The following is a 22,694-nucleotide window of genomic DNA, read 5'->3' as shown; positions in this document are numbered from 1 at the left end:
CCGGGCGTGCGGGGGCGGTTGAGGAGGCGGGAAGGCGGCAGTGGTTGAAGGGGCGATTCCTGACTTGCAGGGAGGAGGTCCGAGGGGTTGAGCAGCCATGGTGATGGCAGCGAAGAAGGGCCCAGGGCCGGGTGGCGGGGTCGGCGGGGGAAAGGCGGAGGCGGAGGCGGCCTCGGAGGTGTGGTGTCGCCGGGTGCGGGAGCTGGGAGGCTGCAGCCAGGCCGGGAACCGCCACTGCTTCGAGTGCGCCCAGCGCGGGGTCACCTACGTGGATATCACCGTGGGCAGCTTCGTCTGCACCACCTGCTCCGGCCTCCTGTGAGTGGACCGGCGCGGGGGGAGGACCGGGAAGGAGCGGCGGAGAGTTGGCGTTGAGGACAGCGGGGACCCGGGGCGAAGGGACAGAGCCGAGGTCGGGGGCGGTGGGGAGGCCTGGGACGCGCAGGATGTGCCGAGAGGGTCGTCTGCTGCAGGGGTGTCACGGGGAAGGCGAAGGGTCAGGGGCGACAAAAAACGATTGGAGTCGCGATGCAGGGGAAAGGAAAGACAGCGTGAGAACTGGAGAAACTCCCTAAAGGAGGCGAGGCGATCCGAAAGTGGGGAGAATTGAAGGAAACTGGGGTCGGGTGGGGGTTAGAGATTTAAGGGGCCAGAGAATGATAGACACCTTGAAAGGGAACTTCATGTAGGTGGAGGGCAAACAGGAAAGAGGTAGAGCAAGCTAGACTCAACATGAAGGGGTACCTTTCTTCCTTCTGGCTTGTGCCCATCCTGGATTGTGAGACGGAGAAACCAATTTAAAATAGGTAAGTTAACCCAGGTTGACAGCACAACGGTAATGGCAGGTAAAGAGCCACGTTCCAGTGTTCAGGAACAGATCCTAATCTTGCAGGGCTTTAGAATGCTACCCAGAGGGAGATTTCTTACAATTCTAAGAGATGAATGCTGATGGGTTGCCCTGTTAGAGAACTTAACTTTTCCAGAGGTTTGGGGGTCTGGATGAGCCATCCTTAAGTGTAATAATTTACACCTTTAAGCTCCTTGTTACCATGGCTTGCTCGTGGTAGTAACATCTGGCGACTCTTTCTAGATTTGGGGGGGGGGCGTTGTTGAATAATCTGCAGTGCTACCTTGGCACTGGCACTGAATTTGGTCATGCCTGAGCTAATTTAGAGCCACAGATTTCTAGCCCAGATTTCTGGTTATATAGTAAGGTTCTTTTTTCCCCCTAAGGGAGTTACCTGGTTAGATGCATGACTAACATTTGATACCAAGCCTGCATGTCTATCTTTATAAGCTTATCAGGGGCTTTATTTTGACTTTTTTAGTATTAATACATTAGTTTGGTTGGTTTCATTTTTAACTAGGAGCGCTTTCCTTGTTCTTACATCTTTAGGAGCTGAGGAGGGAGTGGTATTGTTCTTGTGTGACAGATGGGAGAACAGAAGCAAAGAGAGGTTTAGTAACTTATCCAATGCCAGATGGGGGTTGCTGTTTTCAGCATTTGTTGTTCCATATTAGTTATGATCATGGCAGAGCAGAAATGAGGGTCCAGGTCTCCTCATGCAGTTTAGGATTATTTCTCTATTCGATTCTTACTTCCTTAGCCAAACTTCTATGTTTTAATCAACCTTACTTGTGTGTTGTGAGGATAGACTTGACTTTCGTCTAAGTAAAAGCATTGTGGCTCTTGGGATAGTGGTTTAGAACACGAACAGTAACGTGTCAAAAGTTGAGATAGAGGCTCAAAGGAAGTCAAAGGATAGAGACTCGAGACTGGGACAAGTACTTTGAGGAGAATAGGAGCAAAGTTTAGGAATATTTATAGTGCAGAGTACAAAGAGAGCAGATTCCTGAAGATCCTGTTATGAGAAGGCAAATCTGATTACAGAGTCTGGAGAGAAGTCAAAGGAAGCAGGGGGATAACACTGATGGCATATCAGAGTCTAGGTCCCAGGAAGAAAATACCAGGAAGCAGTGTTAACTCATTCTCCTAGTCAGCTGCGAAGGCGTGAAAGCTAAAACGCTGAATAAATGGAAAGTGCTGACATCATTATCATTATTTTATAGATCTTGGTTTAAAGTATCCCATAGACAACACTTCCCTTCTATAATGAATGTCCCTCAATCAGGACAGAAGGAGGGCCAAGGGATCTGGCTCACATTAAAAACCCGGTTTCTTTTGCTGGACAAGTTAACTCCTTAAACATCAGTGCACAATTTGCAGAACTTTACCACTTCCTCCTGTGGTCACTGTTGTTGAGCTCACTGGTGAAAAGTCAAACACCTGTGATCTGGACAGACAGTGGGTGGGGCTGACGATGGCCTAAGGTTACTTAATAGAGAAGTACCTCAAGAGGCCTGTCTCTGTCTGTGGCACACGTAACTTCCAACTAGGGGCTTAGCTCCTTAGGAAGCTAAGTTCCTATAGGACCAAGTGGTGGGAGTCTACCAGCCTCCCCCTTTTCTTTTAGTTTCAAAAGATTCTCGAAAGGACATTTTTGCTTAGTGTTCTGGTAAAGCATTATGGGAATCACTCGGAGTGATTCTCAAGGTGGTAGACTTTAGGGAACGCATTTTGGTGGTGGGGAAATCAGAAGCTAGGCCAACTGTTTGTTAGCAGGAAGTGAGGGTAGAGTGAAGGGTCAAGAAGCTGGACCAATAAATGAAGCTGAACTGAAGGCATGTTGAGATTATAAAGAGACAAATTTCAGAAGAAACTCTACAAGAAAGCTTTAGTTGCCCTGGCTGTGACCGTCTGCCTGGGTTCTGGTGGTTTGGTACTTCTCCTTTGCTAATTGGAGTCGTAATAGCATGGACTAGGGCAAAGCATGTCAAGCTTTAAAAGGGGTCTTCACAAAGTAGTACCAGTGCCCTTTGATGTACCTTGGCAAGGGCTGGGAGCTGGCAGGTGGGCCATAGGCAGAATGTGAGGTGGGGCGTGCTTACTGCTGGCTGTAGAGTGAGGAGGGGGCACGCAGCCCAGCAGGCAGTGGAGAGGCGTGGCTCCACGGTGACCCACACACCAGTCAACGTCTTAAATCCACATGGTTGCTTGCCCACAGATTTGGATTTTGTGGTGCTAGTGAAAATCGTAGTAGTAGGCCAATATCTTGCATCAGTCTATCAGTCAACAGATGTTTGTCAAGTGTCTTTGAGCCCCAGACACTGTTTTAGGCACTGGAGTTGTGGTAATGAACAAAACTGACAAAGTCCTATCTTCATGTAGCTTGCATCCTAGGGGAGGCCTTGGACTCTAAATAAATCATGAAATATATAATTTCAGGTAGTGATAAGTGCTACGAAGTAAACTAAAGTTCAGCATGGGCTAGAGAGTGATGAGAGCTCATATTCAGCTATGATGATGAAAAGAGAAGAAATATTCTTGCTTAAAATAAAGAGGATACTGAAGGGGAGGAAATTGAAGTATCATACTTCCCACCATAGCCAGAGAAAGGAGACAGAGGCTTGGCTTTCTTTTGAAAGCCAGTTTTCTGTTGAGTGTGTTACAAATATGTTGACCACTTAGGGGGCTGGAGTGTTCTGGGGCAGTGAGCAGAATTGCCAGGGTTCCCATCTGGCTGGATTGACTGATAATAACAAAGTTGACTGTTCAGCCAAAGTTGAATTTCCCAAGATCTGAAGAAAAATTGAGATTTTAATAGTGGGGGTGGGTATGGTTGTGCCTTCAGCTCTGCATATGCGAGCTCATTCTTTCTGTCTTTTTCAATGAGAAATTTTTTCTCAGCTCAAGCAGAAACCCACAGTGTTGGTGTGAGGACCTGAGAGAGAGGCTGCTAATTTCTGCCGTTTCTAAATTTACATACATGCTGCCACAGTGGTAGGTCCCAAATTTGACCTAGTTTTATTCATTTGGTTTTCTTCCAATACCTAATTTCCTTAACCTGGATAGAGATCCTTTTACTCTCCCTAATCTATTCATGCGCTTGTCTGTTCAGTTATACTTCTAACTCTTCAACTAGAAGACGAATCTGCCATTTGAAGCTGGGGGGGTAAAAATTGCCACAGAAAAGGACTTCTTTCCAAAGCAGTGCCTCAGTGTTCCTTCTTGTTCTGGTTTGCTTGGATGCCTCAATGGAGAAATGAAAAGAAAAGAAAAATGCCTCAACTTTTCTTTAAAAAGGAAATAGACGGAGAGGCCTGAGATCTCATTGGCATCTGGGCTAGGCACTATCTTTGACACCCAGTTTTTCAGCCAAGTATGTGACATGCTTCCCTGACCTGTCTGTCTGAGTCTATCCTTTAATCCATCATCTTTCAGGTCTCAGTAGTGGCTATTTGTCTCTTCTACTTCTTTACAACTTTATTCTGACAGTGGGATTAAGTCAGGATTGAGGTGGACAGAGCCCTGGACTGGATGTCAAGAGATGTGCTTGACAGCTCTCTATTTGTGACAAGTTGCTACCCTCCTGGTGCCTTAGTTTCCCTGTCTGGCTCGCTAATAGCTGTTCCTAACCGAAACACTTTTATCTCCATGGAAGGAAAGGTATAGTATGTTGTTCAATAATTCAGTACTTTTCCATCTGTCTGGGCTGGAGAGGTAGACGTATGCCTTGCCCTTATTTTAGTCCTGTCCCTCCATCCCCTCGCACCTCACCTTTCTTTTATAAAAATAATTATTTTATTTTATTTTTGGCTGCGTTGGATCTTTGTTGCTGCGTGCGGGCTTTCTGTAGTTGCGGCGAGAGGGGGCTACTCTTCCTTGCGGTATGTGAGCTTCTTGTTATGGAGCACGGGCTCTAGGCGCACGGGCTTCAGTAGTTGAGGCACAAGGGCTCAGTAGTTGTGGCTCGCGGGCTCTAGAGCACAGGCTCAGTAGTTGTGGCGCATGGGCTTAGTTGCTCCACGGCATGTGGGATCTTCCCGGACCAGGGATCAAACCTGTGTCCCCTGCATTGGCAGGCGGATTCTTAACCACTGCTCTACCAGGGAAGTCCGCACCTCTCCTTTCATATTCACTTCTGCCAGGCAGAGATGGACAGAGTCTCTAAAATTACAGATTTAGGCATTTTATTGTATAGGGCCTTTGGACAACTTGAAAAGCTCCTAAGAAAATAACAACTTAACAAAGGGGTGAGAAGAAAGGGGGCAAAATGTGAAAGGATTGAGATTGAGCCTGAAGAGGAAGGTAGCTGGTAGTATCAGGAGTCCACGTGTCTCTACGTGAGGGCAGCTGTTTATTATTGTCACTGAGGAAGAACTTCAGGAAATGGGTCGAAGCAGGGGACTTTCAGTTAGGAAGGAGTTCCTTAAAATTAGTGAAATTGACCCTGGAGCAGGGTAATGGGGAGCCTTCCTAAGAGGAACTCTTCTTGGTAATGTTTGGGTCCAAGATAAGAGCTAACCTGGTTTAGCTGAACCCTGCTCAGAGGCAGAGGAATGGAATCCCAGGGGCAAAGAAACACAATCTAGAGTGTATGAATTTGAACACAAATATTCAGAGGTAAGGAATGCCCGAGTCCAAATCTGGCACAAATGAAGGAACTTGGGTGCTGGGTAGAACTGTTTTTTTCCACTGTCGACCTGGCAGAACCCTTCTTATCTGAGCAGCTGAGCAGGTTTGAGGCTTCTATGAAGCAAGATAGAAACAAAACATGGGCCAGTTTGAGGGTGATGACCACAGAGAAACAAAAGATGTGGTATTTGCAGAAATAGTAGTATGCTTAATACAAGCAAAGGGAAGGGAGAGAGGCAAAGAGAGGGAGGATTGGGCAGACTTTAGGATCTCTGCAAGTCGCTTCACTTGCCAAGTGATTCAGAGTGCTTCAGAGAGTGAGTCAGAGTACTTCAAGTGCCATTTAGGTGCCCTGTGAAAAGGAAACTGAAGTAGAAGAAGACATCATGACTGGGCTGAAGGCTTGAGCCCTAGTGATGTACTTGCCTTCAACTAGAGAAACTTGCCCTATTCTGGGCAAATACCTTTATCTCTATCTCCCCAGCTCCTCCTGGTTAGAAATAATAGAATAAATTTGCTGTGATAACCAAAGAGCAGTGCCTCCTTCAAGCTCTCACTTCTTCTTGTTTCGGGGAGAACCTGAGAGTTATGTTGGGGAGACTGGCTGCAAGTTGGAGAGTTGGGTCTGTTTAATTCCAGGCCAGTGATTCCCATCTGGCCCAGTGCATGACCCTGGTTTGTACCCGGTAACACACAACACTCCTAGACCATTTGATTTCGGCTCCTGGGAGGAGAGGGGCTCTCATTTCTAAATTGCTTCTCTTGGCCAGCAGTGGCCTCCCTGTGATTCAGAGACAAACGCTCTGACTCATAGGCTGTGTAACGAGGCCCTCTTCCTGGGCTGCAGTGTTGCCTTGTAGACTCTCCCTGCCCCCAAACCGTGGCTCTGGTTATACATGATCCAGTCTACAGACATCAAGGTCAGAGCACTGCTTTTTGTACTGTGCTATGGAAACATCCTGTTCCACAAGATTCATTTGGCCCAAAGCACCTAAATCACTTCTTTTCTCTGCCTTTCCTTTATCCTTTCTCCACCCCACCTCAAAACCCCTCCAATCCAAGCTCAGCCAGAGGAAGTTCTGTTGCTCTAAGCATCCCCTCTAGACTGATGAGTGGGTCAAGTTCCCCACCCCCCACCCCTGCCAAGGAAGCACACCTCCCTGTTTATACTTTGCTAACAGTTCCTGGTTGTCCTGTCAGGAAATGTCAATGACCTTTTTGTGATAGGCTTAGAATCTGTTTTTCTAGTGTAAACATAATACATTTTACTTTTCCCATGGCCATTTCTCTTCCTTCACTGCTGCATCCTGGTGCCACGTCCTCCCCCATCTGACTGTGCGCCTGCTGCATTGCGAAGTACCCTCTCCGGGCTCTTTGGCTCCTTCTTGGAAGCAAGTGATCGAGGACTAGGTCCTATAATTTTTGCATCCCCCACAGTGCCAAACGCAATGCCTTGTGTTTTATTTAGCAAAGTAAATATTTGTCAGTGGGAGGTGATAGGGCGGCCCGGGATCATAGGAACAGAGAGGTCTGCTCTGGCTAGACCTCGGAAAGGCCTGGCATTCCCAAGGGGGAAGGGCACAGTGGTTAAGGTGAGAAAGGGCAAGGGAAAGAGTATCAAAGTGGGATGTCTGGACTGCGGGATGTCTGGACTTCAGGACCAAAACAGAACCAAGCCACTGGTAAGAGAGACTTTAGGAGAGAAAACTGAAGTCTCTGAAATGCAATCAGAAGAGAGTCTTCAGGTCAAATCAGGTTTAAGAGCTATGGTTTGACACCGAGTTACAAAGCCTGGCTTTTGGTTTTCCCGGCTCTCATCTTTCCTCAGGGCATCCGTCCTCTTTGATATTGCTTATCTTTTAAAGGGGTATTTTGAAACCCATCCAAGTCTAGTAGCAGAATTGCTGAAAACGCCCCCAGTTGTAGCCTCCAGTGTCCTTCCTGTCCTTGGTTAGAATCCCATAATCGGTAACTTGTCCAAAAGAGCAGCTGTCCTTCACTGTTTACCTTGTACTCTGTCCTCTGTCCATTCTCCCCGCCCAGGCTGCCTTCACTTATGCTAACCCACGCACTGCCGTTCTGCCAGGCTCGCCTGGGCACCTGTATTCATCGTGTGTACCTGTAAGCCTGCATGTGTGATTTCTCCACCTTTCCCTAAGATTTCCATCTGGTAAATTTTGTTCGCTTTCCTGAGGGCGTCAGCCAGGACCGTATTCTAGAGTTACTTTTATTTTCACGTCTTGCTTTGCCCATTTTTTCCAGGGGAGTGAAAACCAGAAGAGGGCTTATCAGTTGAGACTGTCTTTCTTGCATGTGCCCGTGGTCTTTCACTCCTGACCCCAGGGTCTAATTTATTTGTTTTGGTTCAGCCAGTTGTGTTTTCATGTGATGAGGGCCATAGGTTCAGACTAGAGTAAAGCTGAAGGTAAGGAAAGGGGAACCTCTGAAAGCCTGCCTGGCTTGGCCCCAGGCTCCCGTTAGAGCACTCTGGAGGGCAGCTGAATGGGGGTGAGGAAGCCTTCTCAGCTGTAATCTCCACAGGGCATCTGTGGGCAGAGCTGGACTCCCAGGGAGTTAACAGAATACACAGAGCTGGCACAAAAGCATCCCTACAGGGTATATGTTCCTGACTCATGCCCGTCTCATACTCATGATTGAACCTGATTTCCTCCTACTTCATTGAAAGATCTAGAAGTGAAAGAAAGTCTGGAATACTTCTTTTCCCAGAGATCACTCCCTAAAAAGGGGGGCCCGCTCCATCCCTCCATCACACCGCCCTCCTGTGTAGTCAAGAGGGGGAGCAGCCAGCCTAGGGACTCTTGTCTCCAAATCTTATCTGTGTTGGTATTATCAGGGATAGTCACGGGCCTTCGTTTTTGCTTTCCCTCATGCATGAGGGATTTGTGTCTCCATGGGCTCTGGGACCCTGAGGATGTGCTATAGGTCTCAAACAGTGATGAAGCAGGAAACGGGAAGTGGGCCCATGCCAGAGTTCCCAGAAATACCCCTCAGCCTGAACACTCAGCTGCTGTGGTCTGAGCCGAGGTAGAGGAGGCTTCTGGATGGGCAGGTTCTACCTTTCTCTCCAGAATGACTGGGGTTCCCTGTCTCTCATGAGAAGCCTCCAGAACATTCTTGCCTCCCTTCTTTCCTTGAATTAGGAAGTAGCTTCAGTCAGAGAGTTTCGTGTACGTGTAGTTTTATCCTTTCCCCCTCCCTCTCCTCCCATAAACAGACCTGCAGTGCTAGTGGCATTCTACTTCTCTTTTTTTCTATTTGTCTCCCACAGGAGAGGCCTGAACCCCCCTCATCGTGTCAAGTCCATCTCCATGACAACTTTCACTGAGCCTGAAGTAGTGTTCCTGCAATCCCGTGGAAACGAGGTGAGCCACCCCAGACGGAAGGGTTCCAGGCTGCAGTTGCCCTATCTGTCGGTGGAGCTTTGCCTCAAGAGTATAGAAAAGCCCTACAGTTTTCTTTTTTGTTCAGGTTTCCCTTATTTTTTAATATGTAAGGTATCTTAACTTATGTCCAGGTGTACATTTACAGACTTAGTTATAAAATTTGGGGTTTGTCCAGGCCCCTTGTTGGAAGAATCAGGGGAAGAAGCAAAATCTCTGTCGGGGGTGGCTCCTGGGCACTCGAGGGGGGAAATGCTCCACAGTGACGAGCGTTCAGGGTTGACTGAGCCAGGCCCTCCGAGCAAGAGCTCCTGGAGCCAGCTCTGCTGACTGGAGCCTCGGCAACTGGGTCTAAGCCATGTCGTTTACTTGAAAGGGAGTTAAACCCCTTCTCCAGCTAAATCTGCTGGTGGGAAGATGCCAGCCTTGGTGTCAGCAGTATCCCTAGCTTATGGGTGACAGACTTAACTTGGAGGGTGCAAACAAGGGCCTCTAGGGGGTGTTCTGGAAGCCACAGTTCTGAAAATGGCTCCTGACCCCACCTCCATCCAAATTTAGTCCCTCTTAGTTCTCATGGCCCTCTGTTTTCTTTCACAAGATGTGTCACAGTGTGTCATTATAAATGTATTTTTATTTATCTAAGGCATGACCTCCCCGTTAGATGATCCACTCTGCGAGGACAGGGATCATGTCTGTTTTGTAGGTGTACCCAGATCCTCACATTGTGTCCATGCTCGATAAACGTCTATTGATGAACGAGCTGGAAATGGTTTGACTCCCATTTCATGCTTTCTGCCTCAGTTTCTTTGCCACCTGACTTCATTCCTTTAGGTTTGCAGGAAGATTTGGCTGGGTCTTTTCGATGCTCGCACATCTTTAATACCAGATTCCAGGGATCCTCAGAAGGTGAAGGAGTTTCTCCAGGAAAAATATGAGAAGAAGAGATGGTAAGGAGGAGGAAAGAGATTGCTCTGGAGACATGTGTCCAAGACACACTTCATCTTACAGTCCAGTTTCCAGAGCTGAACTGGGGCTTCTCTCAAAGGCTAGACGAGGGTTGAGTCTGTTCCCTTCAGATTCAGTTAGGGCCGAATTCTGACTTCAAAATAACAAAGGTACAGGAAAGAACAACTTGCTCTTGGTCACTAACCTTGCAGATTTGATGTCCCCTCTTTTGGGGAGACAGTAGACTAGTTGGAGGGGAGAGCTAGGGCCCCCACTAGGGAGTCTGGGTTCATTTTTATAGCTCAGCTGATCTCATTTATGGAGAGAGGTGGCTGGGAGCACATGTCCTCTAGCTTCATGCTTTTAACCCGTGATTCATATGTCCCCTGTTTTCCTGCTGAGGAAACAGCATCTCTGTTCTCTCTTGCCTTTTCTCTCCCCAGGTGTCACTTCCTATTGTTCGATTTCTGGGGGGTGGGGGGTGTGCATGGTTGGGGGTAACTCGGGGGTGGAGAAGAGAATTCAGGGAGCAAGGAGACTGGTGTGGATAAAACAGAATTTTGGAGTCCCTTCGGGGGGCGGTCCTTGGGATAAAGAAAATACATCCGGAGTAGAGACCGCATCCACTGGAGTGGAAGGGGATTTGATCAGAAGGTGCAGCAGCCGGCAGGATAGACCGTGAGCACTTAGGAGATGAGGTGGCAGAGAAGGAGGAACCTGAAGATACTCCCAAGAAATAAAAGGGGGCCCTTGAGTAGGAAGTTGGAAAATAGGATCACCTGTTGCTCAGCATGATTGCAGGTGTTATTACTTGAAACCCAGATGGTTTGATGTGTCAGAAAGAGGAGGGAGAGATGAGGGGAAGACCGGCACAAGCCAGAGCCAACTGAACATCCCTGCAGGAAAAAAATGAGCACCTGACAGTAAAGGGGAAGCTCAAGTTAGGCAGAACTTTGCTAAGTTGCTAAATTCAAAAAAGAGAATCAGTAGGGAAAGTGAGAAAGGACTTTGACTGCTGTAACCTGTGTTTTCTCAAGCACCTAAGCTGAGCAAGGTCCAAGGTTTCACCCCTCTCCTCTTAGCCTAACTGTTCTTTCTCCAAGGTATGTCCCCCCAGACCAAGTGAAAGGGCCCACTTATACCAAAGGTGGCACCTCCACCCCCGTCCAGGGCTCCATTCCAGAAGGGAAGCCCCCGCGGACACTTCTGGGGGATCCTGTGCCATCTCTCTCGGCTGCTGCCTCCACTTCCAGCCAGGTAACTCTCAGATGTGCCCTGCAACTTATTTTGGGATTTGGGAGGCAGGGGTATCAGTTTCCTAAATCCAATCGCCTGAACTTAGCAGACGACGGTCCAAGAGGTGTGAGCAGGTTCTCAGCCCTGCTGTTCCCATGTCTTGCATCTCTCACCTTGGATCTGTATGTTTTGGAAGAAAGACCCCAACAGGAAGTGGTATTTAGGGAAGTCAGAGTATCAACTTCAAACGTGACCATTCCTCCAAGGAAAAACAGGGGCCAGGACACTGCTTCAGGCGCCTGGGAAAGATGAGGAGGGGCTGTTGGGCGACATCCCTGTGTATCTCAGGGTTGCCTTGACTAACGTGCTCTAAAATATGTGGTTCTGGGAGCTGCTGCACTGAGAGGACAGAGGAATTAGGGATGAGAAGGGCTCAGGCACCTTCTGCCCGGGAGCCCTCTGGGTTGAGGGTAGTTTCTGCCTCTCTTCTCTCTCCACTCGCCTATCTGGGGGCAGCCCGGGGAGCCATGCAAGGGCCTGGGTCATGGCTGGGATTCCGAGTGCTATATGTACTGCCTTCTCCTCCAAGTCTGTCAGTCAGTCTCAGCCCCGGACGTCCCAGCCCCGGAGCTCTCAGCCACCGCCCCCCTCCTCGGTCAAGAAAGCCAGTACTGACCTGCTGGCCGACATCGGCGGAGACCCCTTTGCTGCTCCCCAGGTGGCACCAGCTTTTGCTGCATTCCCAGCCTTTGGGGGTAAGTGGGACTTGGGAAGAGAACCTTCCTACAACATATGTCCGCATCACACAAGGAATTCACTCGGCCCTAGCTCTCTGCACAGGAATGAACGTGATGGTAATTCTGAAGTATCACGGCTGGGAGGGTGTGGGTCAGATGAGTACAGCCGGGATTAGTTTTGGGAGTTTGACCAGAAAGCATGGCAGTGGGGGCTCCCAGCCCTCCCTCTTAGAGCATTGGAAAGAGCCTTTTTCTTAGTTTCTCTCTCTGTTAAAATGGGGCAAGGGGATTGTCACAGGTTCCATTTCCCCTGCCCTCTTCCAGAAGATCAGTAGTAGCCAGTAGAGGGTGGAACAAAGTGATTATCTAGTTTCCCTTTTTCCTTTTTAAAGCCCTTCCCCGCGGCAAAATCTTTTCCCATGATTCCGCCTAAACTAGACCCTGACAAAAATGTTAATGCCTCACGGAGTAAGGACAAAAAATGGGGAGTGAACTTGGAGGCCTCTGAGATGCCCTTTCCCCTGCATGTGTCCGGCTCTCTGCCCCAGGCTCCTGCCAGCTCCCTCTGAAGAGGACCCTGCAGGAAGGCAGATGTCCCATTGAGCAGCCCTTGGCCTTCAGAACTAGTCCGTGTGGTATGGATTACATATACATCATATATAAACATAACCTTTATATTCTTTCCACCTATAGGCCAGACGCCTTCCCATGGGGGCTTTGCCAACTTTGATGCCTTTGGCAGTAGCCCTGGCTCTTCTGCATTTGGAAGCATGCCTCCAGCTGGCCAAGCCCCGTTCCAGGCGCAGCCAGCACCCCCAGGTAAGCTCTGCCCCTCTGGCTTCCTTGCTTGCAACTGTGACCCACTGTCCACACCCATACATCACCCTGCATTCACATCTGCACAAAGAGGAGAAGTACCGCACAAAGAGGAGAAGCTCCAGGAAAGGATGAGGGCAGTCTAATGAGGTTCTTGTCGGGGAGAAGGGACTCTGTTCTCTTTCTTCATGTAAGGAAATGGCTAAAACTGCATCAGGAGTTGTGCAGGCTGTGCACTAGGAGGTCGCTGACTGGGAAGTAATGGAGACCCGAGTCCTAGAAAACATGAGAATGGACATGACCTTTCCCCGAGAGGGCCCCCAGGGCAAGGTCTGGGTCAGCGTCCTAGGTGGTCTCCAGAAGTCCTCAGGCATCCCTCTTAGAGCAGAAGCCTGCCAACACTGCGTCGTGTTGTTCCTGTGGGATGGAAGGAGAGTCTAAAGGCACCTAAAGCACTCGGTCCCTCCCGAAGCTCCCAGACATCAATCAGGCTTCAGAGCTTTCGGGCTGCCTCCTTCCTTTGGACACCCTGCACACAGGAGGGCAGCCGGAGCGCTGTGAGGACAGATGTCTGGGGCCGGCCAGTGACTGACACTCTCTCTCTCCTCCCCACCTACCTGCCCTTTCCCTGCCCCACCCTCACTGCCAGCCAGTCGGATGCTAACTGGAAGTCACAGCTTCGGTAAGTTACTCCTCCCACTCCACAGCCGACCCAAGGCAGAAGCCTCTGTCTCAGGTCCTCTGACCCTAGAGTTTTGAGGTCTGGAAGGAACCCCTCAAATTTAGCCTTTAACAAAGGAGGCAGTTAGCAGTTTCCCTAGTCATGCAGCCCACAGCCCAGCAGAGCCCATCCCACAGCGCAGACTTCCTGACTCTCTGCTCTGTCCACAGCGCCCCCACCTCCCACTGTTGCTCTTGTCTTTAATTTTTTGAATGGAACAGGAAGAGACATTTTATATTGACAGAATTTAAAATTCACAACAGAGTTCTCACATTGTGAACTTAAAGTAACTGACAGAGTAGCCTTGAAATCCATAAAGCAAAAACTATTAGACAGAAAGAAAATCTGATAAACCAACAGATGGAGACTATAATAGATTCTCTCACAAGATTCATAGGTGGAGTAGATAGACGAGGAGGGAAGAGAGTTGACCATTTGAGGAAGACTTTAACAAGTTTGACCTAAGAAGTATAAGTAGAACTTTGTAACAAAAATACAGAATATACATTATTTTCAAACATATAACCCTTTTATAATTTGACCATATACTGGGAAACAAAATCTCCATAAACTCTAACAAGGAGAAATTGTTATGTTATTCTATATAACATGTTATTCTATATAACATGTTATTCTATATAACATGTTATTCTATATGGTAAAAGATGTCCTAAAAAATGTCCCCACACAATATTTCATGTCCTTAAAGGCATGAAGCAGATGAGGAGAAGACACTTACAACATGGAAAAGAGACAAAAAGCTAATAAGCATAAGGTGCCTTTTTAAACTCCTATTAATAAGAAAGACTAGAATAATGGACAAGGGATAGAAGCAGATAATACCCAGAAAAAAACATGAAAATGTCCTCAACCTAACTAATCAGGGGAAACACAAGTTAGAATAAGATAGTAATTTTGCACATTATATTCACAAAATTTTTAAAGATGAATAATGGCCAGTATTGTGTGGGGAAATAGGCCCTTTTGTATGCTGTTGGCAAACGTGTATACTGGTACAGGAATAATCAATTTAGCAAGAGGGAACTAGTCCCAGGAATGGGATCTGGAAAGGAAACAGCTTATTACAAGGTGGTTATAAATTGGTTGGTTCAGAGATGCCTTCCTAGCGCAACTGATTAGTTTAAAGGGAGTGCTTAAAGTGCCAAGCTTTAAAGGAGAGAAGGGAGGCGTCAGCCCTGGAGCCATCCCAGGCTGAACCTGGGATGGACCGTCTGTCCAGTGTCTGCTCATCTCAAGAAGCAGACAGCCCACGGCCGGACCCAGAGCCCACCAGCGCTGACGGTGCTTGGGGAGCACCCCCGTATCATCTCCATGAGGAAAGAAAGCTCTGTTTTGCAGCTGAGGAAACTGGCTCAGCTTGGCCAAAATCAAATGTGTGATCAGTGGCAGATCCCATTCATTCCCAGCCACACCATGACCACGAGGGGGTTACTGTGAGTGTGACGTGAGGAACCACTGGGGAGGAAGTAGGAAGATTTGGGTGAGAGGTGGATGTCTCTTCTGACAAGGCTGGTTGTATTGTTATATATCTGAGGGGGAGTATGGAGAAGGGGGGTTTCTAAAAGTGCGGTTTCCCCTGAAACTGTTAGAAGGCAAGTCTACTAATCGAGCTGTGTGGAGTGAGGCTCTGGCAGTGGATAGGAAGCAAAGGAGCACAGGTATTGGGAGCGTCGGCCTCCTTTCTGAGGACGCGCCCTCGGTGCAGGGAGCCCAGCCTGCCTGAGCCAGGGCCGCTCTGCCCTCTAGCGCCGGCCAGGAGGCACACAGCACTCTCTCCCCGCCCTCGGTGGAGAGCCTGGTCCTCACTGAGGGGAGCACCCTGACCCAAGGGCCCAGAGCAAGACTGAGGAGTCGGACCCCAGTAAGGACGGGGAGCTGTGTCCGCTGGGAAAGTCCATGTACCTCGAGTCCGTCGGGCAAAGGAAAGGCCTGGGGTCTGAGAAGCCAAAGATCCACCACCGCCCTGGTGGCTTCCCAGCCTTCCTCACAGCCTGTGGGTGCGAGAGGACTGAAGACCAGGGCTCGCAGTGGCCACAGCCTAGCACTGTCCCTCAGGAAAGCCCAGGGGTTGGGGAGGGAGAGGGGCTGAGAAGAGCACTGTCCCCTGAGTGCTGGCTCTCAAGAAGCGGCCCATCCCTGGAACCTCGCAGGCAGGCCCTGGGCACTCGGCTTCCCTGCTGGCTTCTCGGCCCTTCCACGTTACAGCCGGTCCCCCATCCCCATCAGGTATGCTCTGTGCCTGGCACCAGGAAGATACCCTTAACAGAGGGGTTTGGATGAACACAGCAGCCTCACCCTTTAGAAAAGGAAGATCCACATTACAGTTCTGAGGTGCTCAGAAGAAAGCCCAAAACTGTACTGACAAGAAACGAGGGCTGAGGTTTGAGGGGACCAGGGAGCAACGCGGATTTGAGAACCACCCCGGCCCTGCCGTTTCCTTCCTTGCCTTGTGTCTTTATCTTTTCCTTTCCCTCTTCTTCCTCTCGTGTCTGAGAAAGAGAAGTATCTTCCCTTGTGAAGGTTACCTCCCTCGTCCTTTCCCACTTTCTGCAGGGCTTGGTCCCATCAGCTTTCCTATCTGAATTTCACCTCCACTTTCTCCACCTCTACCGGCATGCCCCTTTTTCCCACAAATACACTTCAAGTTCCCGTCCTACAAAATGTCTCTGCAGCCTGACCCACGCTGGTCTCTCGTCTCACCTCTCCACAGCTGTGCCTCTGGGGAAAGGAGTCAGTAGCCTTCACTTACTCATCTTTTATTGTCCTGTTTTCTCTCTTTTTTTTTTTACTGAGCATTTTATGGCATAATATACAAGCTGTTCTGAACCTTGATTTTTCTTTAACTTAACAGTACTATTAGGGACTTCCCTGGCGGTCCAGTGGTTAGGACTCCACGCTTCCACTGCAGGGGGCATGGGTTTGATCCCTGGTTGGGAAACTAAGACCCTGCAAGCCGCATGGTGCGGCCAAAAAAATAAATAAATAAAATAACAGTACTGTTAGATTTTTTTTTTTTTTTTTTTTAGCGGTACGCGGGCCTCTCACTGTTGTGGCGTCTCCCGTTGCAGAGCACAGGCTCCAGACGCGCAGGCTCAGCGGCCACGGCTCACGGGCCCAGCCGCGCCGCAGCATGTGGGATCTTCCCGGACCGGGGCACGAACCCGCGTCCCCTGCATCGGCAGGCGGACTCTCAACCACTGCACCACCAGGGAAGCCCTAGATTTTTTTTTAGTAGTACATTAAGAGCTTCCTCATTCTTTTGTATAGCTGCACCACTGTCCAACTTATGTCTAGACCATAATTTATCTGCTCAGTTCCCTGTTGTTGAATATTTAGGATGTTCCAGTCTTTTGCTGTTAAACAGCGCTGCAGTTAATAACCCTGCTTCGGCACATTGGCAAGTTATATCTGTAAGGGAATTCTTGGCAGTGGAATTGGTATAGTGGGGACCCAGCTGATACAGAAATAAACAAAAATACATCACTATAAATATGTCAAGTGCTAGGAAGGAAAAGAACAAGGTGCTAGGAGAGGAAAACCAGGATCAAACACTGGAGTCAGGAAGGCCCATGGAAGACATGGTTCTGTTAAGCCTGCAGGGTGAGTAGGAGTTAGCAGGCCAAGGCCATGGGCAAGGCCTCTTGTTCAAGGCAGCGTGGAAAGGCCAGAGCTGAGGGCTGTGGGTCGGGCCCTTTCCGCTCGTGTTTACCATCTGAGCCAGCCATCCTGTGTTTCCTTTGAGACCTTGTCTTGCTTCTCTGACCCTGGAAGTAGTATCTCATAGGTATGATAATACCTCACATTTGTGTTATGCTTTGTAGATTTCAAAATACTTTATCTCAGAGGGCCTTTACAGCCACCCTACAGGGGGCGGGGTTGGGGAGCAAGAACAAAAGTGGGCTCCGGAGAGTGAGAGAGATGGTTTGCTGAAGTCACAGCGGTAGCAGGTGGCAGAACCACAACTGGAATCCAGTTCTTCTCCCTCTGCCTGTTCAGCTGTTCATTCAGCAAACCCTTCCGGAGCACCGTCAGGAGGCGGGCACTACGTAAAGTGTGTTTCCCTTCGGTAACAAAAAGTCTTCCAGCACTCAGAAAAATCAAGCTTTTCCCCATTTGTAGACTCATTTTACCCTCACTGTAGCCCAGAGTAGTTGGCAGGACCCCACACTACAAATGAGACTTAGACACTCAGATAAAGAGGCTTTCTTAAAATGACAGGGCCTCAGGCCTCTTCCTTCGAGACCAGGTTGCTGATTGGACCCTAACCCTAACCCTAACCCGCCCCGAGGGCTGTTCTGTAAACTTCCCCTGTGAGGCTCTTCCATGTTGACTATGAAGACCAGGGAGGGCAGGAGAGCCCTGCTGTCAGCCCTGCGCCGTGGGCAGTGCGTCCCAGCCCTGATCTGAGGTCCTGGCGTCAGGGGGCTCCCGAGAGGGGAGCAGGCGGCTCGATGGGAGTGAGAAGGGTGCTGGCGAGGCCGGAGATTTATGCTCAGCACCTCCAGTGCCATCTCCGCGTTCCCCGAGTCACCCAAGTGTCCCTGAGCCTTTCTGCCCTTCACAGCTCCTTCCCCACCCCTCTACCTGCCCCTTCATATGATTTATTCATAAATGGAAATGCTGGTTTAGGCAAAAGACAGACGTTTCCATCTCTTAAGGAAAAAAATGGGAAGTGTAATCCAGACTAGAGCAGGAGGGACGGTGACCTGGACGAGGAGGAAGAACTGCTTCTCTCTCTGCGGTGGCGGTTTTGAGCGCTAGGGAGATTAAGAAGGGCTGAGTCTCACATCGCCTAGAATTCTCGGTGGGAGACAAACCCTCCTGAACTGGGTGATCCGATCCGGGGGAAGAACGGGCTGCCTCAGAGGACCCTGTTTGTGCCATCCCTCCCCTCCCCCTCCACTGCACCTCTGCCTCCATCTCTCCTCCTGCCCTTTCCGTCGTGTCTCATGCCAGCACCCCCTGTTTTACTTCCTGTGCCTGCCCAGGGAGCAGCCAGGGGACTCCATTTGGTGCCTCTCCTCTGGCACCTGCCAGTCAGCCCAACAGCCTTGCAGATACGGGCAGCCTCCTGGGACCCGGGGCATCAGCTGGAGGCATCCCTAGCAGGTAGGTCCAGATGTTGGGGAGCTTGCCATCGGGCAGGAGAGCCGGCCAGGAAAGCCTGGCCTTGCTTATACCAGCCACTCGGCTCCTCCCGTCCGGCAGGACAGAGTTTGCCATCTCCTAGTTCCTTGCCCAGCTCACCTCCTTGGTGCTAGATGATGTGCACGCCGACTTTTCTCCCCATATCACAGCATGTTCGGGATGGCCAGCCAGGTCCCCACGCTCCAGTCGGCCACCACTGGTGGAGGCGGAAGCACAGGGCTCTCCTTTGGAGGTGAGTCTTGTGTGTAGAGACCCAGGGAGGGGATCTAAGGCCAAGAGGAAATTGGGGACCCTGGAGGGAGGGGAGTGGGGAGAGATGCACACCAGGATTTAGAGGAATGCTCAGTTATCACGATATTAACCAAATGAGAAAAAAATAACCAGCTCTTCATCCCTCCTCTACCCCATTCCACCCTGAGCAGCCTTCAACCCTTTCACCACACCTGCTGCTCACGCCCAGCTGCCTTCCACCAACCCTTTCCAGCCCAATGGCTTGGCCACAGGTAAGCCTCCCAGACTGTCCCCTGGCCCTGACTCTCTCCACAGTCACCAGCCCAGGCCAGGCCGGTTTAATTTCCAGTCCACCTAGTGGGCAAAAACTAGAGGCCCCTAAGTCACCAAATCAGAATTTTGGAGTTAGAAAAGACAGGCTGCCCCTTCCCTGAGCCAGTTCCGAAGGGTTAAGGCTGACTGGTAGTGGTGGTGATTCTTTTTTCTCCAATCCTCAGTTTCCCTCTGGGAGCCCAGCCTCCTTCCCTTCTGTGTCCCACCTGAAACCATGGCCCTGTTCCCTGCCCTCCTCAGCTGGAGTCCTGTGGTCTCCTGCCCCTCCCCAGCCCCTGCCTCTGCTTTTCTCTCTCCAAACTCACACTCATGCCCCCCTTCGTTTTTTTGTTTGTTTTTTGTTGTTTTTTTGTTGTTCCTCTAAAACCTTCAGGCCAGGAAGAGAGAATAATATTTGCTACCAAGCTGACCCACGTGGCAGGCCCAACACTTAGGGCTTTACATCCATTATTTGATTTTCACAGCAGTCCGAGGAGATAGGCATGGTCCCCGTTTTAGAGATGAGAGAACTGAGGCAGAGAGAGCTGGTAATTTGCTTTGATTTATGCAGTTTAAGAGGTGGCAGAAAGCTGACCCCATGATCATAACTACCCTGCTGTCCGAGCCACAGGCCACAGGCCGGAGAGGGCAGGGTTGACACGATGCTTGGACGCTGAAGGGTTTCGTGCTCATTTCGGGTACTTCCACACCTCTGGGTGGTGAAAAACTATATCCCATTTCTGTGTCTTGGAGGGACTTAGGAAGAACTGTTCTCCTGCCCACCTTCCAGAACCTCACCTACCTCATGTCCCTCCCTCCCTCCACAGGGCCAGGCTTTGGGATGAGCGGTGCTGGGCCTGGCTTCCCCCAGACGGTGCCACCCACCGGGGCTTTTTCCAGCCCCTTCCCCCCACCGCTCTTCCCCCCACCGCTCTTCCCCCCACCGACCTCAGTGACTCAGCAGCAGAATGGTAAGGGATTCAGACCGCGCCCTCCTTTCTTACCCCATTCCCACCCCCGGGGACTCTGCTCTGTGTGTGTGTGTGCGCGCGCGCGCGCCCTCCTTTCTTACCCCATTCCCACCCCCAGGGACTCTGCTCTGTGTGTGTGTGTGTGTGTGTGTGTGTGAATATTAGAAATACGTATTAGGGAGCCAGACATCTGAGCTAGTTCCCTTTTGGACCAGCAGGGGGAGACCAGGGAAGCAACAGACCTGCCTGTGTCCTCTGACTGTTCCACAGATTTTTTCCTGGCTTTGGGGAGGCCCCTGCTGGCTGCCCACCTTGGGATGTAACTGGGCCTGCCCTGCAGGGAGGCAGGCGAGCTAGGCAGCACTAGCCCCGAGGGGCAGGGTTCCCGTCAGCTGAGTTTTTGCTCTTCCTGCCAGGCTCTTCCTTCGGAGACCAGGGATCTGCCAAGCTGGGGCAGAGGCCACTGAGCCAGCCAGCTGGGATCTCCACCAACCCCTTCATGGTGAGTGGCTGGTGCAGGGCCCAGGCCTGGTGTGGGTGTGGACTTTCACTCTGGGGGTTGGGACAGAATCCTTCCAGGAGAAGAGGGCAATGTGGGGCGGAACCACGCCCCTTCCTCGCGAAACTGCCTTGGCCCAGCCAGGGATGAGTGGGCTAGTTAAGGAGCCTCTGCGCTCCCCGCCCCTCTGCTTGCCTCCTAGCTCCCTTATTTTCCCTCTTCCCTCAGCACAGTAATTTTGAGGGAGAAAAGAATCCTGAGCTGCATTTCTTCTGTGGCCTCCAGCTTTTCCTCCCTAATCTAACAATTTGTGGTGATTGTTTCTTTCCAGACTGGATCCTCATCAAGCCCGTTTGCCTGCAACCCTCCAAACACCAACCCATTCTTGTAGCACTGTGTCCGGGGGGCTGCTCTCTGGGGCCCCTCTACTCCCTGGAGCTCCGATGACCACTTGCCTGTGGCAGTTTTGCGGGTCTGAGACCAGATGGGTCTTGTTTCGCAGGGTAGGGGTCTGGGGATGGTGGAGGTGCTAATGCTTTGCTTGGGGCTTGCAGATAAAAGGGCAGCTTCCCGGGTCAGCCACCCCAAGGCTTCCTCCTTCCTCCTCCAGCCCCCACCCAGGCAGGGGGCCCGGGAGGCGGGCTGGCAGAGCCTGGCCTAGAGGAGCCTTGGTGTTTTATTTTTCAAATTACTAATTATGATGACAAGAGTCCTCCTCTCCTGCCCCCAGCGCTCCCTTCACTCCGAACCCTGTGGGCAGAGGAAGCTGGGGGCACAGGCTGAGCTGTGCTCCTTGTGGGAACAACTCCCCACTGCCCAGCTGTCTAACACTGTTCTCCTCGTGGGAGGAAGCACAGTGGGGAAAGCAGGGCGGAGGTGGGGATGAGGCGTGCATGGTGTTGACATGGGATGGCGATCAGACGGGACGTGGAGGTCCTGGGGAGCCTGAGTGCCCTTGGGGCCCTGGCTTGGGACAGCACCCCTTTCTCCATGTTTTCGCTTCCCCAGCTCCCTCAGGATGAATAGTTTTACCTACATACTTATACATGCCCAACTTCCGTCAAGCACTTTAGTTAGCTGTGGTGTCATGTTTGGATACCAGTGTTTTATATTTATACATAGAGAATTTTCTAATATAGCCTATTATATATATATATCTATATATATGCATACACATACGTATCCAGATGCAGCCATTCTTCCTCTCCCAGACAGCTCTTTCACACGGGGAATGGGATCTGTGCCTCGCAAAGCCGGAGCTCCAGGGGAGCTCCAGGTGGGGAAGGAGGCACACTTCTCGACCACCCCGAGCCTGGGCTTTTCCAGAGAAAGGCTTTGTGCAGCTGGCTTTTTTTTTCCTTTCTTCTTCCCTTGTGCCTCCCCCGCTCCTCCCCTTGGCCCCAGATCTCTGCACTGAAGCTGTTGCAGGCAATGTTGGAAAAGAACTGCATTTGAAAGGAAAAAACGGCTCTCGTGGTCTTGCTTTGGGCCAGCTTGAGGGGCCTCATGTCAGTCAACGTGACTTCTTGGGTCGGTGCCCATGCTGCTGTTCGCCAAGGACAGAGCCAGTCCCTGTCTGAACTGGAGTCCAGTTTTAGCAGTGGAGGGAGCGGGGGAGAGGGTGCAGAGGAGGACCCGGCATGGGGGTCGGGCAGGGCCTAGTCAAAGTCCAGCTGTCCCAGGTCAGCTGCCTCCTCAGCCCCTCCCCAGACCCTTGCCACCTGGGGATGTTGTGTCAACAGTGTCTAGGCTGTGTGTGTGGTAACAAGACAGCCGGCTTGGGTTAGACACCTCACCTGGGGGAGGAGAGGCCCCGAACTCAGCCCTGCTGTGAGCGCCTCTCCCTTTCCTAAGGCTGCCTGGGAACTCTGGCCCCTTCAGTCTTCCCTTCTTGGGATTTCTCTGAGTCTTTCCACCCAATGACCTTTAACCTGACAGCAAGGAGAGGCTGGGACAGTCTTATCACTGATTTACTTTGAGGATTTTTCCTGTAAATACCTTCAGCTGCTGTTCTTTGCACAGCCAGGCGTGGCCTCCCCACCTTCCCAGGGCTCAGTCCTCATCCTGTCTTGTGTCTGTGGTTCCCGTTCTCCAGCCTCTACTCTCCTTCCATCTCCTGGTGGCGCTCCCAGGGTGGACCATCTTTTTTTTTCCCTGGGTATTCTCTGTCACCCTTGATT

General features: G+C 50.6%; 1 protein-coding gene across 3 annotated transcripts; it reads left to right on the top strand.

Annotated features, from left to right (window-relative positions):
• The first annotated feature begins 23 nt into the window (after positions 1-23).
• AGFG2 (ArfGAP with FG repeats 2) lies at positions 24-21,699 on the top strand. Of its 3 annotated transcripts, none has more exons than XM_079944809.1 (13): positions 24-318; positions 8,766-8,859; positions 9,709-9,824; positions 10,926-11,079; positions 11,648-11,813; positions 12,489-12,614; positions 13,261-13,293; positions 18,342-18,462; positions 18,651-18,733; positions 18,924-19,004; positions 19,872-20,015; positions 20,432-20,517; positions 20,846-21,699. In XM_079944809.1, the coding sequence occupies exons 1-13, from the start codon at positions 98-100 to the stop codon at positions 20,903-20,905; spliced, it is 1,485 nt and encodes a 494-aa protein (XP_079800935.1). In that variant the 5' UTR covers positions 24-97; the 3' UTR covers positions 20,906-21,699. The 3 variants fall into 3 exon arrangements, with proteins under 3 accessions (XP_079800935.1, XP_079800936.1, XP_079800937.1); XM_079944811.1 differs by lacking the exon at positions 24-318 and adding an exon at positions 663-806; XM_079944810.1 differs by lacking the exon at positions 13,261-13,293.
• The last annotated feature ends 995 nt before the right edge of the window (positions 21,700-22,694 follow it).

Source organism: Stenella coeruleoalba (assembly GCF_951394435.1).
Source record: "Stenella coeruleoalba genome assembly, chromosome: 15".
Taxonomy (NCBI): domain Eukaryota; kingdom Metazoa; phylum Chordata; class Mammalia; order Artiodactyla; family Delphinidae; genus Stenella; species Stenella coeruleoalba.
This window is presented reverse-complemented; position numbering and strand designations above follow the sequence as displayed.